The 16,900-nt window shown below is 41.4% G+C and overlaps 1 protein-coding gene across 1 annotated transcript in view; it reads right to left on the bottom strand.

Annotated features, from left to right (window-relative positions):
- LOC142311402 (protein-glutamine gamma-glutamyltransferase E-like) overlaps positions 1 to 16,900 on the bottom strand; it is a 38,098-nt gene that overhangs the window by 9,387 nt on the left and 11,811 nt on the right. The window contains exons 5-11 of the mRNA XM_075349789.1: positions 16,017 to 16,145; positions 13,144 to 13,321; positions 12,220 to 12,355; positions 10,935 to 11,038; positions 9,627 to 9,869; positions 7,186 to 7,722; positions 3,127 to 3,284 (exon numbers count right to left, since the gene is read on the bottom strand). Of these exons, the coding sequence (XP_075205904.1) occupies positions 3,127 to 3,284; positions 7,186 to 7,722; positions 9,627 to 9,869; positions 10,935 to 11,038; positions 12,220 to 12,355; positions 13,144 to 13,321; positions 16,017 to 16,145 (1,485 nt within the window). The remainder of the gene's footprint in view (positions 1 to 3,126; positions 3,285 to 7,185; positions 7,723 to 9,626; positions 9,870 to 10,934; positions 11,039 to 12,219; positions 12,356 to 13,143; positions 13,322 to 16,016; positions 16,146 to 16,900) is intronic.

A 16,900-nucleotide genomic window follows, 5' to 3' on the forward strand; every position in this document is an offset into this window, starting at 1 on the left:
ACATGAGCGATTATTTTCTCAGCCCTAATCGGACCGAGAAAACAATCGCAGCATGCTGCGGGTGCAATGCGATCCTGTTTCTCTCACACCCATTCAAGTCTATGGGCGAGAGAAAAATCGCACTGCACTCACAGAACACCGATGTACCACAAGTGCAGGGCGAGAATGGCAATAGCCAGCAACGGAGGAGAGAGGGAGATAAATCCCTTCCTCCCCTCCTCAGTGCCGGCCCACTCCTCCTCAGCGCCGGACCTACCCTCCTCAGTGCCAGCCTGCCCCCCACAGCTGAGGTCCTATCGCATGATCGGACCTCAGTTGCAGTGACACTCGCATGACACTCGGCTCCCGCTGTGCTGCCAGCGTGACCTGAGTGTAATGCGAGGATCGCATTAGATCCGTGTCTTTTGTGACTGTTACCTGTTTAAAATTGGGAGAGGGGAGAAAGTTGCTGCCAGACACATCAGGTGACCATACATAGATTATAACGAGAGCAATATGGGCTAGCACCCGGGACCCAAAGCTCTGGGGGGTCCATAGCCAGATTGCCGGCACTATCTGAGGGCAGAGAGGTTTCCTTGAGCTCTGCTCCAGTTGCTTCTCCTGTGGGATCCAGCATGTACGCGCTGGCTTCAAGAAGAAGTGGAACCCCGGAAACTGGAGCAGAGCACATGGGAAACGGAATCAAGGTGATTATGTGTTTTTTTATTATATGTGTATAGGATGTCTGCTTGTATATAGGGGTCTGTGTAAGAGCTCATCCTGTATACAGAGAGTTATATAATGGCTCATACTGTATATAAGAGGCTATATGAGTGTTCATCCTTTAAATAGGGGGGCTATGTGGGAAGTCACACTGTATATTGCGGGCTATATGAGGGCTCATCTATATAGAGAGCTGTCTCATACTGTATATAATGAGCTATGTGAACCCTGAAACTGTATGCTGTTATGGCCAAAAGTTTTGGCACCCTTGAAAATGTTCCAGAAAATAAAGTATCCCAAAAAATTATTACAATTACACCTAATTTGTTAAGCACATGTTTATTTCTTTTGTGTATTGGAAAAAAAAAAACAAAGAAGAAAAATGCAAATTAGCCATAATTTCACACAAAACCCCATAAATCGGACGGATAAAATTGTTGGCACCCTCATCTTAATTTTTGGTTGCACAGACTTTGGAATAAATAACTGAAATCAATCCCTTCCTATAACCCTCCATAAGCTTCTTATACCTCTCAACTGGAATTTTGGACCACGCTTCTTTTTCAAACTGCTCCAGGTCTCTGATATTTGAAGGTGCCTTCTCCCAACAGCAATTTTACGATTTCTCCTTAGGTGTTCAATGGGATTTAGATTCAGACTCACTGCTGCCACTTCATAACTCTCCAGCACTTTGTTTCCATCTATTTCTGAGTGCTTCTTGATGTTTGTTTGGGGTCATTGTTCTGCTGGAAGACCCATGATCTAAGATGCAACTCGACCTTTCTGACACTGGGCACTATATTGCAACCCAAAATCCTTTAGTAATCTTCAGATTCAGATTCAGATTCAGTCAAGGCACCTCCACCATATTTGACTGTAGGTACTGTGTTCTTTTCGTTTGGTTATCACGTCCTCAGACCATCCTATTCTCCTCTTTTTGTTCTCCTTTGTTAGTGTGGCACACACAGACACACAATGCAAAGATTGAGTCAACTTCTCCCCATTTTATCTGATTTAAAGTGCGATTTTTATATTGCCCACACATGTTACTTGCCAGAGGTGAGTTGGAATGATTTTGGAAAGGTACTAGCAATTTGGTCCTGCCCATTTTGGCAGCTTTGTGTGAAATTATGTCAAAATTTGGCTGTTTTTCTTAGTTTTTTTGTGTTGTTCCAATACACACAAAGAAAATAAACATGTACATGACAAAACATGTAATTGCAATAATTTTCTGCGAGAAATACTGTACTTCATTTTCTGGCAACTTAAGGCTGCCAACACTTTCAGCCATGACTATAAAAGGGTGCTTTGTGGGGCTCACACTCTATATAGAGAGCTATGTGTGGGCTCATACTCTATATAGGGGGCTGTGTAGTGTCTTATACTCTATACAGGGGACCATTGGAGGGCTCATACTGCATCTAGTAAGCTATGTGGGGGCTCATGCTGTGTATAGGAGGACACTATGGGTGCTCATGCTGTACACAGAGAAGCTATGTGAGGGCTCATACTGTATATAGGGGATATGTAAGGGCTCATCATGTATATAGGGAGCGATGTGAGGGCTCATAATGTATATAGGTGGCTATGTGATGGCTCATACTGTGTATATAAGGGGCTATGTGGGGGCTTATACTGTATACAGAAGGACTTTGTGAGGGCTCATATTACATATAGAGTGGCTATGTGAGGGCTCAAAGTATATGGCTATGTGGGAGCTCATGCTGTATATAGGGGGGGTTGTGTGTGGGGCCTCTTACTGTATATAGAAGGGCTGTGTATGAACCCATACTGTATATAGGGGGTGCTGTAAAAACACTTAACACAGGTAATACACAACATAATAAAAATATCCTAGAATTTTCTTAAAGCTCCTTCTTTTCATTGATCCTATGTTGTCTGGTATTACAATTAAAACTGAAAAAATATATAAAGAAATCTTCTCTTTGTCTCAGGAGATGTCCCTGCTCTTCCTCAGTGTAGTTTGTGTGACTGTATGATAACTGGCTGAACCAGAAACCTCCTTGTTGTACCCACTAAATCCTTTTGCCTAAGCTGGCATCACTAACTGCCCACCAGCCAAAGATGGAACGGGAGGGTTTATATAAATCAACCCTTTCAAGGAGCCAGGTATATTTTTCTCTGAAACACTTTAGCAAGAGACCTATTAATCGCTTGCAGTGACACTAGGATAAGCTGGCCAAAGCCAGACTCGGACTAGTCTTGTCTCTGACTATCATCTCCAGCTGCATTTGTAAAGTATTTTCTGTGAAGGGCTTTTTTCAGAGATAAAAATATACTTGTCTGCAGTTGTGCAGCCATATATATTCTACTAGGAACCAGCAAACTTTATAGTATCCTATTCACATGCCTGGGTTTTACTCTTAAAGTCCTATATTATATTTTTTACAGTCTTCTTGTTACCTTGATAATAATTGGTGGATTCTCCAAGACAAGATCCTTTGTAACCAAAACTTTCTCACCAAAAGGTAATTCACAAAGAGCGACCACTTGTATCATGTTCCCCTCGTTGATGTATTTCTGGTAGTGAGAGTATGGAATCTGCAAGGATATGTGTGCATCTGGAAAATACAGAAGATGGCATTACATTTACATTTGCCAAGAGGGAAGGTGACCTTTTTTACAATTTAAAACAGAAATGAACGTAATCTTCCATATTTGCTAATCATTCATCACAGATAAGCCAAGTACACGTAAACCCAAGGGTTGGAACAATCCCTTCCAAATCCAAAAAAAACCAAAGTAAAAGCACAGTAACTCCACATAATCCACAAGTTTATTTACAACCACATATGTGTAATATTCAGGATTTACATTAAGTTAAGACTTATGAAAGAGTCAGATATGAGAGAGTGAATAAATCTTTTGAAGATTGACCAAAATCTAGGTGCTGTTACATTTCATGTCTTTACTTACTTTTACGATTTACATTTTACTGCTGTCTCTCGTTATGTATATATATATATATATATATATATATATATATATATATATATATACACACACACACACACACACACCCGCACACGCACACGTTCATGTTTGTGGTTATGTGAAAAGTATAGGCTATAATTTGAAGGAACATAGCACCTCCTTGTGGTCATGTTCAAATTTGCACCACACTATTGATTCTGCTATGATGGAGTATTGATTTAAACAGCATGGCATTCTATTAACCAGAAGAGGAGCTTAAAGCTCTTTGACTCCAAATCAACATCTGGAAAATGACCACTATTTACCATGTGTCAGTTAAGATTTTGGTATCTTCTTATGTGGCAGAATGGTCTCAGTACGCCATCAGAAGCCAAAATGTGAATTTATTAATTACCTATTTAGTTATTCCCCTGCTATTAGTGATAACGTGATTGAATTCAGGAACAGACAGACAGAAAAGGCCCCTTTTCAGTCCAGTAGCTCATCATAATGTTCTATTTCCCCTACTACACCTCTTGTGCCCCTGTGAGGCTGCCAGGTTGCACTAATTGCATACCTTCCAACTTTTGAAGATGAGAAAGAGGGACAAAGTATGTGGCACGTGCAGCATCCCCTTGTGGATGCAGGACCTACCCCCTGGGACCTGGAATACCAGTGCCGATTCCACCAAAACACGACCAAAATCCTAGTTCTCCACTCCACACTGGGCATAGAGGGGTAACCATGGAAGGGGATGGTCATCATGGGAACGAATCCCTGGGTATAGCCAGCCTGGTGGGAGGGGTCAGCAGTCAGTCAGTAGTTAGTCTAGGAGAGTGTGGCACACAGAAGAAGTGTGCGGACGTGCCTGAGCTGGGTTCGTGTAACGGTGACCCGGGGACACTTGAGAGAGGTTGCCAGGATGGGTACCGGAGATACCGTTGGGACCGGAGCATGAATGGGGCACAGGGCCCTAAGCGTCAGTTTCAAACGGTTTGATAAATACCTGCCCAGTGAGAACACCTTCACGGACTTCACCGAACCAAATAATCCGGAGGCATCAGCAGTAAACTAGGATCAGGGTTCGGACAGTCGGAGCCCCCAAACGCTCCATGCTATGGGGACCCAATCTTCAGAGAGTGCCGGGAACAGAGCAGCCTGGGTCACTACATTTGCACTGGTCCTCCAAGGGACCTGAACCAGCAATTCCTGGGTCCACAGTGAGTAGAGACTGCTAAAGACAACCTGGTGTGGTCTCCGTTATTACCCCCATTACATCTCCCAGGCAGGGCCCTACCTGCAGAGGGCCTAACACCATTGCTGCAATCACCACCAGCCCTGGGAGTACCCACATTCAGTAGCGGCGGTTCTCCATCCTTACCTGCAACCTGCAGGTGGCATCTCATGACAAAAACTCTTGTGTCCCCTGTAAATACTCCCATTAGAAAAGGGACCCAGGGCACGGAACCGGCCACCAAAGTGACATTCCCGATTACAAGTACTGCCTGGGACCGAGTACCCCCTTCCCAACACATTAGTGCTAGAGATGATCGAAATTTTTGAAATTTAAATTTGACAAGTTCGGCAAATTTTTCCCCAAAAATCAATTTGGGGCAAAATTATTGTAGGCAGTCCAAATGTCCTGAAATCATTTGTCAAACACTAATGTTTCCTGATAGCGTACAATACTTTGTGTTTAAAATATTTTAGTAATTTGGAAGTAAATTGTGAGAGAGAAATATTTCTTATTCAGGATAATCGGCGATGGTTATTTAGCTCTAGACCGAAAGATGATCCCTTTGTTCATTCCATGTAGTCAATATGTAGAATTGGCCTTTTTGGGTATAGTGATCAGTGACACCTATTGCTTAAAATGTGTCCAACAGCAGAGATCATGAGACCGGGAGTGAGAGATTCTTCAGCAGCTGGGAACATTGACTGGGAAGAGAGTTCAGCAGCAGGAAACATGAGACCAGGAGCGAAAGAATGTTCAGCAGCAGGGAACACGAGACCAGGAAAGAAAGAATGTTCAGCAGCAGGGAACATGAGACTGGGAGCAAGAGATTGTTCAGCAGTGGGGAACACGAGACCAGGAACAAGAGATTGTTCAGCAGTGGGGAACACGAGACCAGGAACAAGAGATTGTTAGCAGCGGGGAAGACAAGACCAAGAGGGAGAGATTGTTCAGGACCAGGGAACATGAGACCGGAAGTGAGAGAGTTCAGCAGCGGGAAACATGAGACCAAAAGTGAGAGATTGTTCAGCAGTGGGGAACATGAGATGGGGAGAGAGAGTTCAGCAGCCAAGAACATGAGACTGAGAGCGAGAGATTGTTCAGCAGAGAGGGGAGAGAGACTTCAGCAGTGGGGTACATGAGACTGGGGAGAGAGAGTTCAGCAGCAGGGAACAAGAGAGAGATCCCTTACAACTGACTAGTGTTTTGAGGAAACCCATGCAGTCCTTGCCTGCTCATACACGGTGTATAATGGTGATGGTCGTTATTAGCAATTTGCGCAAATAGAATCATATTTTGTTCAAATTTAGCAGGACCTGCAAATTTCAGGAAATTTGACTCAAATTCTATTCCTAGTAAATCGATTCAATCAAATATAATTAGTGCTGAGTAGTGTCATGCTTATTTCAGTTATGTCTACTTGCTTACAATTCTATACATATATATGCCTTTATTATATAGCTATGTAATGCTATAGCACATGATATTAAGGTGTCCTGCACAAGGGTTTAAAGAGGGTAACAGATGAGCTTGTCAACTTTATGCCAATGTTTTTGTCTCAGGTGATAGAGACCAGCCCACCTGCGTGAAAGTACTACCAGGGGAGGAGGATTACCACCCCACAGACAGTCAGAGATTGGAGCATGAGTGTGAGGGACTGTCACACATTAAGGCTAAATTCACATGTCCAGAAATCATCCATTAGAATTAGAACACTACTTGTTTTGTCCATTTTGAAAAAATTGATTTTTGCAGGACCTGTTTTTGTAACATGGGAACAGATCTGTTAACCAGTTTCTATTTAGTAGAGATGAGCGAACCAGTAAAGTTCAGTGTTCATACCCATTGGAATTAGATTGTGTAACCACCAAGAATGTTGCTCATGAAATCTTGTTCTTGAACTGTCACCTATGTATGCCTCTAGTTCATCTGTTCTCACTGAGTGGGGAACCGCTCTGTAACTGAGGGCTATCAATTCCTATATTCCCAAAGAGCAATACCACCACAATATGTTTTATAACAGGGTTGCCCTGGCTTATAAGCATAAATGAGATATGAAAAATAGTATATGTTTTAGCTGCTACCAACAGGCCATATGGAAAGTAGAAAAACGTCCATGTGAAAATTCACAAGAATTTTCTTTTTTCAATCTTAAATTTCTTCACTAAAGTACGAAATAGTGTAATTGAGATGATGGACAATGTGTCCCGGAGAACATGTCATTGAGAAGATGATGATCATGTGTCGAGGAGAACAATCATTAACATTTAGACCATTGTGGACTGTTAGGCCCCTAGTGCTATATTTTTACATACCTTGACTTGGACTGATAATAAGAGACTTCTGATCTGTGAAGATGTCATTCACCCTCTTTCCAGTGTACAGAATAGAGGCAGCGCTTAGATTCACTTTAACTGGTCTGTGATAAGGTGTGAGATTTTGAAGATTTAATATCAGGTTAATATCTTCTCCAATTACTACAGGACCGAGGAGCCTAAACTTCCCAGCAATGTCTGGACCATCAAGGGATGATGGTGTAGCGCGTGAAGGATTTGGTGAAGGAGATGATGGACGCAAGGGATTTCTTGTTGATCGTGCATTTGGTACACGAGAAAGGTTTCCTGTGGAAGGTGAAGGTGATAGTGGTCTTGCATTTTCATTTATCGTTGAAGGTCTTCCATTTACAGAGGTTGGCAAATTTGGTGTAGAGGATGAAAAACGTCCAAGTGGATTATTACTCCTTCGTCTGTTGCTCATGGGTGAGCGATTTGCCATGACATTTTCTGAAGGATGTCTATAAAATGGCATATTTCTTGTGGCTTTCTCATATACTTCTCTCTCTTGAGAAGATCCTGTTTTGATAAAAATGCAAAATATATTTTAGAATTAATGATGTTATGCAAACAAATTGCAGTATTACGATTTTTATACTTCATTCTTTTACAGACGTGCAATGTGCGTAGCGAGCACATTCAGACCAATGTGCGTCTGAAGCACAACAAAAAACACCAAAAAAAGGGGGGGCACCGGGGACACACAAACAACAGGAGGCCCTGGAACTAGTGAGAAGGGTAGGTGGGCACTTCCTAACCTCACCTGCAACTGTCACTAGTCCATATAAGTCACCACAACTGTCGCTGAACAGGAACCTGTGACCCTATAAAGGCCCTATACTAACCCCGACTAGTAAGGGGCAGGTGGGGTACACTAGACCTCACTGCTGCACTAACAACACACCAGGGAAACAAAGACAAACAGGAGGGAAAAGAACAACAAAAAGATATTGCCTGAGCACAGGAACCAAACTAGTAGAACCTTTCTCAGAGGTGGCCAAGACACAAATGAGTTTGTATCTTCAGCAAGGAATGCTGGTATACACCGCTATTTGAAGCTGAAGGGCATGACTACTTAGTAAGTGCACTGGTAACTCAGCAAGGAACTGCTTAGGAACAGATGCAGTAGAAAAACTGGCACTTAACCACTGCAGCACCAAAAGAAATGAAACCTATTTAAATGAAAAGAGACAGATGAGAGGCTCCAGTCCTAAGGCTGTCACAGGTCTCTAAATGCAAGGAGACAATCATGACATTTCCATCATAAAGCTGGGTTCTACTTAAAATGTTCAACTGATTGCTTGTGTGTCCAGTTTTAGAAATTCACAGAGAAATTAAATACAATGACTCACAGTTCTACATCTTTTAACTATTGTACTGAATAACCTTCCCTGTAAGACATGACTGAGCTGGTTCTGCCAGAGTGAGCGATGGTATTTCTGACTGGCGATCCAGTCCGGCTTTTAGGGCTATTAGAGGGAGTGCCTTTAATCAGGGAACACAGTGCAGATGTAGAGGCTATTTTGGTCGGAGGACAGTTGATTACTCATCAATAGAGCAGTTATTAGTGGTTGTATCCCTGCTTCATTTGCAGCAATGGAAGACCATGACAAAATAATAAAACACAATTTTTAAAAACACTGCACTTGAAAAAAAATCTATTTTATTTAGAATATTCTGTATTTCTTAGGAGAAATAAGTTTAAAAAGAAACCTACATAGACAACCCCTTTAAGGTTATAATAGAATTTTTTTTTATTTTACTTACATAGTGCCATCATATTCGGCATCGCTTTACAGACATCATCATCATTGTCCCCATTGAGGCTCACAGTCAAAATTCCCTATTGTAGTGCGTATTTGGAGTTTGGGAGGAAACCCATGAAAACACATACATATAGAACATATAAACTCCTTGCAGATGCTGTTCTTGGTGAGATTTAAACCCAGGACCCCAGGCAGCATTGCTAACCACTGAGCCACCATGCTTATAACATTCTATCTAGTTAAACCACTGCAGATTAATACTATATAAAAAAAATGGTGACTGTTCCAATAATTATTATAGGACATGTGTTGGAAAATCTAACTAATAAACAAAATACTAAAGATTGAAGCACGGTAGCTCAGTGGTTAGTACCGCAGTCTTGCAGCACTGGGGTCCTGGTGGGTTCAGATCCCACGAAGGACAACATCTGCCAGGAGTTTGTATGTCCTCCCCTTGGTTGTGTAGTTTTCCTCTGTGTTCTCTAGTTTTCTCCCACACTCCAAAGATATACTAATAGGGAATGTAGATTGTGAGCCCCAATGGGGACAGTGATGATGTCTGTGGAATTAATAGCGCTATATAAGTGAGTAAAATAAATAATTAATTAAGTAAACCAGCATCCTTTAAGCGCTACAAAAAAACCCTAAATTTTTTACCTTCTGGGTATTTGTAGTTGTGGGTCACGTCCACACGGTCATCACTACCCACAGCCTTGGTGCTGATGTTTTGACCAACGTACTTAGTATCACTGTGGGCTCGTTCCTTTGTGCCATCTTTATTTGTGACCCAGTTAACACGATCTGCATTCACTTCAGCAAACACAAAGGGAGTGTCGAAACCAACGTGCAAATCTCCTTCTTTGACGGCATTCACTGAGGTTGGTCCGCAGCGATAGATCTCTGAAAGAAAACAATATATTTGGCCATTAATTATTATCAACAAAAATCCTCAGTGTACATTTTTATCTTTATACACAATCCCATACTAAAATTGACGGTATTTAACACTGGACCCATCATTGTGAGATTATTAACTAAAGGCTGCTTTACACGCAGCGACATCGCTAGCGATGTTGCTCGTGAAAGCACCCACCTCCGTCATTTGTGTGTCACGGGCAAATCGCTGCCCGTGGTGCACAATATCGCTAGGACCCGTCACACGTACTTACCTGCCTAGTGACGTCACTGTGGCCGGCGAACAGCCTCTTTTCTAAGGGGGCTGTTTGTGCGGCGTCACAGTGACGTCACACGTCAGGCGTCCAATAGAAGCGGAGGGGCAGAGAGCAGCCGAATAAAAGTCACGCCAACCCCATTGCCGGAGAACGCAGGTACGGTGTTGTTCTTCGTTCCCGGGGTGTCACACGTAGCGATGTGTGCAGCCTCAGGAACGATGAACAACCTACGTCCAGCACCAGCAACGATATTTGGGAAAGGAATGACTTGTCAACGATCACTGATTAAGTGAGTATTTTTGATCGTTAACGGTCATTCGTAGCTGTCACACGCAACGACGTCGCTAACGATGCCGGATGTATGTCACGAATTCCGTGACCCGACGACATTTCGTTAGCAATATCGTTGCGTGTAAAGCCCCCTTTAGGCTCTGATCTTACTAGTGTCACGGCTTCCATTTATAAAAGTGCCATGGCAATGCCACAAATGGATCTCAATGAATCTAGATGGACTTCGTGAAATTATTATGTAGTCAGACCGGTTTCCATCTGGTTTCCAGTGTTTTACCAAGAACAGCTCTTCAGACTCCATTATTCTTGTCAAAAATACTGGAACCCAAGAATGAATGGTATTTCTATATCTACTTAATGTTGCATTTAGAGATCTCATTACTCTCCACTGGTTTTAGTTATTAATAGTTAGAGATTTGATAGAATAGTTTTCACTGACAGAAAATTGACATAAAAGTTATATTTTTCTAATATTTGTATGGAGTTACAGTAAATTGTTTACCTTGACTTTGTTCTTGAGGAGTTGAATCAAGTACCTGCCATCCACTGTAGAAAATGCCAAGGTCTCTCCTGATAAACCAGGATTCATTCCAGACATGGAAGTTCCTGCATTTTGAATATCATGCATTCAGTTAGGATTAATCTTTTATTTAGAATTATTTTTACCACTAGAAATTTACTGAGAATGAAATTATTTCCCTTTTTTCCTTGTCAAAGATTTGATTTGAAAGAAAGCTGACATCACATCTGTCCAAAACGTTTGGTAATCTAATCTAAACTGTCCTATCACCTCGTTCATGTGACCGCTCAATTTGGAGCAACTCAACAATCAATACTCTTCTCTAACATTATTTGCTCTACCAAAAAATTATTTTACAGTACTCAATGTATGAGATGCATTTACTATCTCTCTAGTGGCCAGTTTCCTATATTAAGATTGTTTTTCCTCTACTGACCTCTTCTATAGTCAATGTATGAAAAGAGATGTTACTAGTTAGTGGGACCAATATACTGTTTGGAGGGCTAGTGGGAGTCTTATGTACAATATAATGGCCTCCATTCCACTCCACCCACACTGGTGGAGTAGAATGGAGGCCATTGTATTGTACATAAGGCTATAATACTGATTGGAGGGCTGTGTGGGGGTCACAGTTGGGGGTTATACTTCGAGGGAATCACCATACTATGCTGCTATGCAGTTAATAGGGGGTACAGTAGGGTCATCATACCGTGCATGTGGAGGAAATCACTGTGGGGTATCTTATAGTGTTTTGGGGGCATTTATGTTGACATCATACTTTATGGGTGCTATAAAAGGGAAATCTAGGAGCTTCAATAGGAGAAAAATTACTTTATAAAGGCTGTAAAGTTGTGACACAGCTGAATATTAATTCTCTTTTTTTTGGGGGGGGGCCCAAATAGAACTTCTGCTTTTGGGCCCCATGATTTCTATGTACGCCCCTGGTGCTAAGACATGTGTCTATTATCTAATTGTGGTATTCTTATATCTCTTTGCTCAAAGAGTGGACTATCCTTTTAGGCATTTTTCCAATATTTGGCCTACTACTATTGTTGGCAGTACCATGCAGGCTCTACTATGTGGCACTGGGACTACTGTTTCGATACTGCTTTTTTTTTACTATATCTGCTGCATAGATATTGCTTTTTGGATCAAACGATGAAACATGGCACAGTAGTCAAATCTATTTTTCACATTTCCCACTAAAAGTGAACAAGTAGGTATTTATTTGTATTGTGGATTGTGTTGTGTATTACGGGAAACATACCAAATACTATCACTGGAGACCTCGAGAAATTTTCCTTCTGTGTCATAGTGCATATCAATTGCCATGTTTCCATCTGTATTATGGGCAGAGTTAAAATTTGTGATGACTCTTGTTGGAATGCCAAGGCACCTGAGGACTAGAGGGAAAACAACGAAGTGTTATATAATTGCAAAAGGTGGAGCAGAAAAACAATGTCTATGTAAGTAAGAGAAAGGAGAAAGGCTTAGCCGTAGTTTGACTTTCTTGCACCTGGGGCCAAGAGTCAGGTTGCTTCTCTTGCCCTGCATCTAAGTAGCCGGTCTGCTTAGCGATTCTCCTTATCTTATTTCTTTGAATTTTACCATATCACATGGGGTTGAGTCATGGTTTGAATTATTCCTTAAAAATATAAACTTCTTCATTGGGTCAATTAATAACAAGAAGAGGCAATAAATAAGACAACAAGATGGTGTGATGCAGATACCCCGGTTAGAATTTGGCTAAAGCTATCCAGGGTATCCAGGAGGGCTTCGGAGGTGTACAAATCATCCAAACCTCTCTGCAAATAGGTTCTTGGTCAAAGCTGAGAACATTTGATTTCATTTCATGTTTTAAAGAACTGGTTCATGACAACTTTATAAGCTTTCCATATATATAACATAGATAATGCCAAATTGTCATGCTCTGAAAGGTTGAAAAAAAACAATAAAGGGTAATTATACATAGAAAGGTATTATTATCCTTTATGATAACATTAGATAATAAGGCTTTTTATAAGCCAGTTCCCATCAATCCAAAGTTATATTTGTCATTTGATGTTCATCTGAAAAATGATACATACAATTATTTCACCAGGCTGGATGATGCAAAGGAGTGAAGAAGTATTGTGGAAAAAGTAAGATTCTCTATGGGGTTTTTTCAATTCTCTATAGTAGAATATCTCACCTGTGCACATGACAGCTGCAAAAACCCAACACTGGCCATACTTCACTGGCTTGAAATTGTCATTGTACCATTTCCAAAGAATCTCAACACTTCCGTTCCATGTGTTTGGATCAACACCTTCTGTAAAATCTTTTTCCCACCTTCCTTCAAGAACACCAAAGTCATCATTACTGTTTACCTGGGACATTTGGAAGAACAAAAACCTTCAGTGCACTAATAATTGAATTAATAGGTACAAAATGAAACAAAAGCTAGACAGACTTATAATTGGTTGATTCAGACATATAATATTTACTACAAAAATATAATTTCAGTATAAAAGATATCGTATATAGAATATAAATTATTTTAGCATCTAACACTTGAGCCTGAACCCTTGCCTCCATATACAGCTGGAGAAGTAAACTAAGCTATTACACCATAGTGGCATCTGAAGGAGGTTCCCCACCTGAGTATCCTGGCACATATGGCCCATATAATAGCAGGGGATAACCTAGTATGGACACTCTGGTCTAGTATAGTAACCCTACAGTAATATACTAATTTACCTAAATAGAAGTCATGTAATACTTCATCTCTTCTGCAGTAGCCTCTATAAGGTAAAACTTATGGCACTCAAAGTAGCTATCGTGTTGGTTTTCAACATCTGGACCCAACCATAACCTAATCAATGGTGTGTCTTCTTGTAGAGAAAGCTGACAAGTTTATCGCTGTTTAAAGAGTAGGTGTGCCCCTCCAAACTTGATAAGGTGGGTGCAATGCCAGTGCTTCCTAGTCTATTAAGATCCCTTATAACAGGACAAAAGTTAAAAATTATGTTATAAACAAATAGGAGACTGCACTTCAAGGTACAATGAAAAAACAAAGATCCTTTATTCACTTATGTACAATGCTTCAGTCCAATTCATTGGCATCTTTCTCAATCTTAAGTAGGAACCCACTGTTACGCCACTCACACAGTGTAGTGAGATAATAATCACTATGGGGTGTAGTATAGAACTTGCAACTAGATGGCGCAGTGAGCATAAGCGTGCTGTGAGAGCAGAGGGGAAGTCAGACAGGCTGAGGTCAGTACAGAGAGGATGTGACAAACTCCTGGGAGTAGACAGGAACAAGGTCGGGATTCAGGCCGGGTGTCAGGTAACCAGGAGAGTACATATGGGACACAAGGGGCAAGCAAAGACGTAGTCAGGTGGAGGTCGGAGGTCAGAAACTGGATGGCAATGACAAGGTTAGGGGGCAGACAGAGCAAAGTCAGAAGACAGTCCAGGGTCAAGTAGCCAAGATCAAATCACAAGACAAACCAGAAACCAGGCAACAAACCAGATTATACGACTGGCACTGCTCTGGCCGAGAACGCTCCCTGATAAAGTAGAGCAATTACCCAGAATGTAACGCATGTGAGCAAGCCCCTCCCATCACCAGCGAAAGACCCGATGCAGGGAAACAGCCAGTCACAGAAATACAGAACGACACCAAGACACCGGCAGGATGTTCCGTGCGGCAGTAAAGCAGATACCGGCTCCACAGGAAGGCGCAACAGATGTCACAGTACAGAAGACGCACCACAAGTCACAACCGTGACACCCACAGAGTTACACTGAAATGTTGCATCAAGGTGAATAAACAACCCTTTTTTATAATCTTATGTTTGCATCTTTACACTCTGAAGAATGATTGAGTCAAAAAGATTTGACAACCCTCTCTACCATTGCCTTGAAGCTTTAAAAGGTGAAATCCATAAGTGCTTCTCACACCAATGAGGACCATATGTTTCGCCCTTCAGTGGCCACTGCAGAAGCAGGAGTTTTTAGCCCTTGCTCATATGTTGTGGTAAATTTGCATGGTGAATTTAGTCAGAAATTCATGAAAAAAAGTAAGTGAAATCTGAATATATTAATTGTGGATTTTATGAGGAATTTACCTGGCATTATATAGGTTGAAATCTGTTGGAAAACTTCACAGAAAAATGAGCATTCTCCAAATTTGAAAATCTCTGCCGACTCTTTTTTCTCATAATAATGTTGCATGGAGTTTTATAGACCCCATTCACTTGTATAGCACTGTGAACTGCTGCAGATTTACAGTGCAAAATCCTCACTGCAAATGTTCAGCTAATCTTAACTATGTGAACTTACCCTTACATATCAGATGGTGCTCACCATGCATAAATGTACAAGAAATTAATTCTGGCATTCACCCAAATGATATTCAGTGCATTTCATATGCACAAGGCAGAAATAAAACCATCATATTCCTGGTTATGTCTGCTCTCGGCACATAAAGCGCAGTGAGTTAACTTGCGTGAGTGCCGTAATTAATTTCTTATATTTTTATTTATATAGAATAAGGTAATGTGATATTCTATATATATGGTTATAAAAAGATAAAATATAAGTCCTAGTAGGACATCTAATTCATATGGACAGTATTAACCAATTTGGATCTCTCCATTTTGGATTCACATTGACACACAGATATATTATTACAACTGAAAAATATATTTAAAATTCATGATAACCATAATAACAAAGTAAATCAATGTCCCCTGGCTAAAAACATACTCATTCCAGTGGTGCCTCCATTGCCTAGCTTTGTTTTTACAATAGATCATAGGCATGTAAAGGATGTTGATCGTTTTTATGAGAAATACATTGACCTGATATAAGTCAACCACAGCAGTAAACAATATGTATATAACCATAGCAGATCATGAGGTCATAGTGTGCGTCTATGTGATAATGAGATATAAGCTTTTTGTTGCATGTCATGATGATTTCTTATTAATTTGTCATCAAGATGTGGAATTCCTCATTATGGTTCTGCTGCCGCTCTATGGCATAACTTGTGTATAAGTGACGACCTTTACTTACCATTGCGCTGATAACCCTTCCCACGTAGATAGGACTGTGTCTCTGGGAGTAGTCTGCTGCTGTATCTTTCTGACAATTAAGGCTTTTGTCCAGGATGTTTAAGCAAATATTAAGAATGTTGTTTTCAAACTGGGAAAAGTAAGATATTACACATTTAGGGATAGGTAAATACACTGATGAGCAAAAGGGTAACAATATTTTGAACTTTTGACATCGAGAGCATCCCAGGAGGATTCTGTCATGCTGCCAGCAGGGGGAGCTGGAGTCCTGCAGGGAAAGACACTACACGGAGCTGAATGAGCAAGGAGGGGAACTCCCAGTGTGTGCTTATGCAGTGTCTGCCAGCATCAGCCGGACAGCTGATGCTGCGGGGCATGTGGGGATGGTCAGACGGGTCCGAGTCATACACAGTACGGGCAGCAGGAAGACCGGAGGAACTAGCAGAGGAGGAGTCGAGATCATGCCGAGGTCAGTACCAGAGGAAAGAACCGAGTGGGGAGGTAGCAGAGGAGGGAACAATTACTATTGTGGGAAGGAAGGAGGTGGGACAGAGGAATGGCAGAACGACTAGGGGACAGAACACAGACAGAGGCTTAAGGCACAGAGAGGGAACGGATCAGGATCACACTTACAGGGACCAGCACTCACAAGCAAAGCAGCACTAAGCTTATAGCTGGCGCTGGTTCACCGGAGATGACAGTATTTAAAGCATCCCAGCTGCGGAAGTGAGGCCTGGCAGAAGGCTCCATCCCGTTGCCATGTGGACGGTGCGGGGAAACAGTGATAGATTCAATGTTGAATGTTAAAGGTAGATTTAAAAAATACTAACAAAGTAATAAAAAATTGGATTTTTAGGAGCAAAACAGTAACAATGCAGTGACATG

This window comes from Anomaloglossus baeobatrachus, chromosome 5, assembly GCF_048569485.1.
Source record: "Anomaloglossus baeobatrachus isolate aAnoBae1 chromosome 5, aAnoBae1.hap1, whole genome shotgun sequence".
Taxonomy (NCBI): domain Eukaryota; kingdom Metazoa; phylum Chordata; class Amphibia; order Anura; family Aromobatidae; genus Anomaloglossus; species Anomaloglossus baeobatrachus.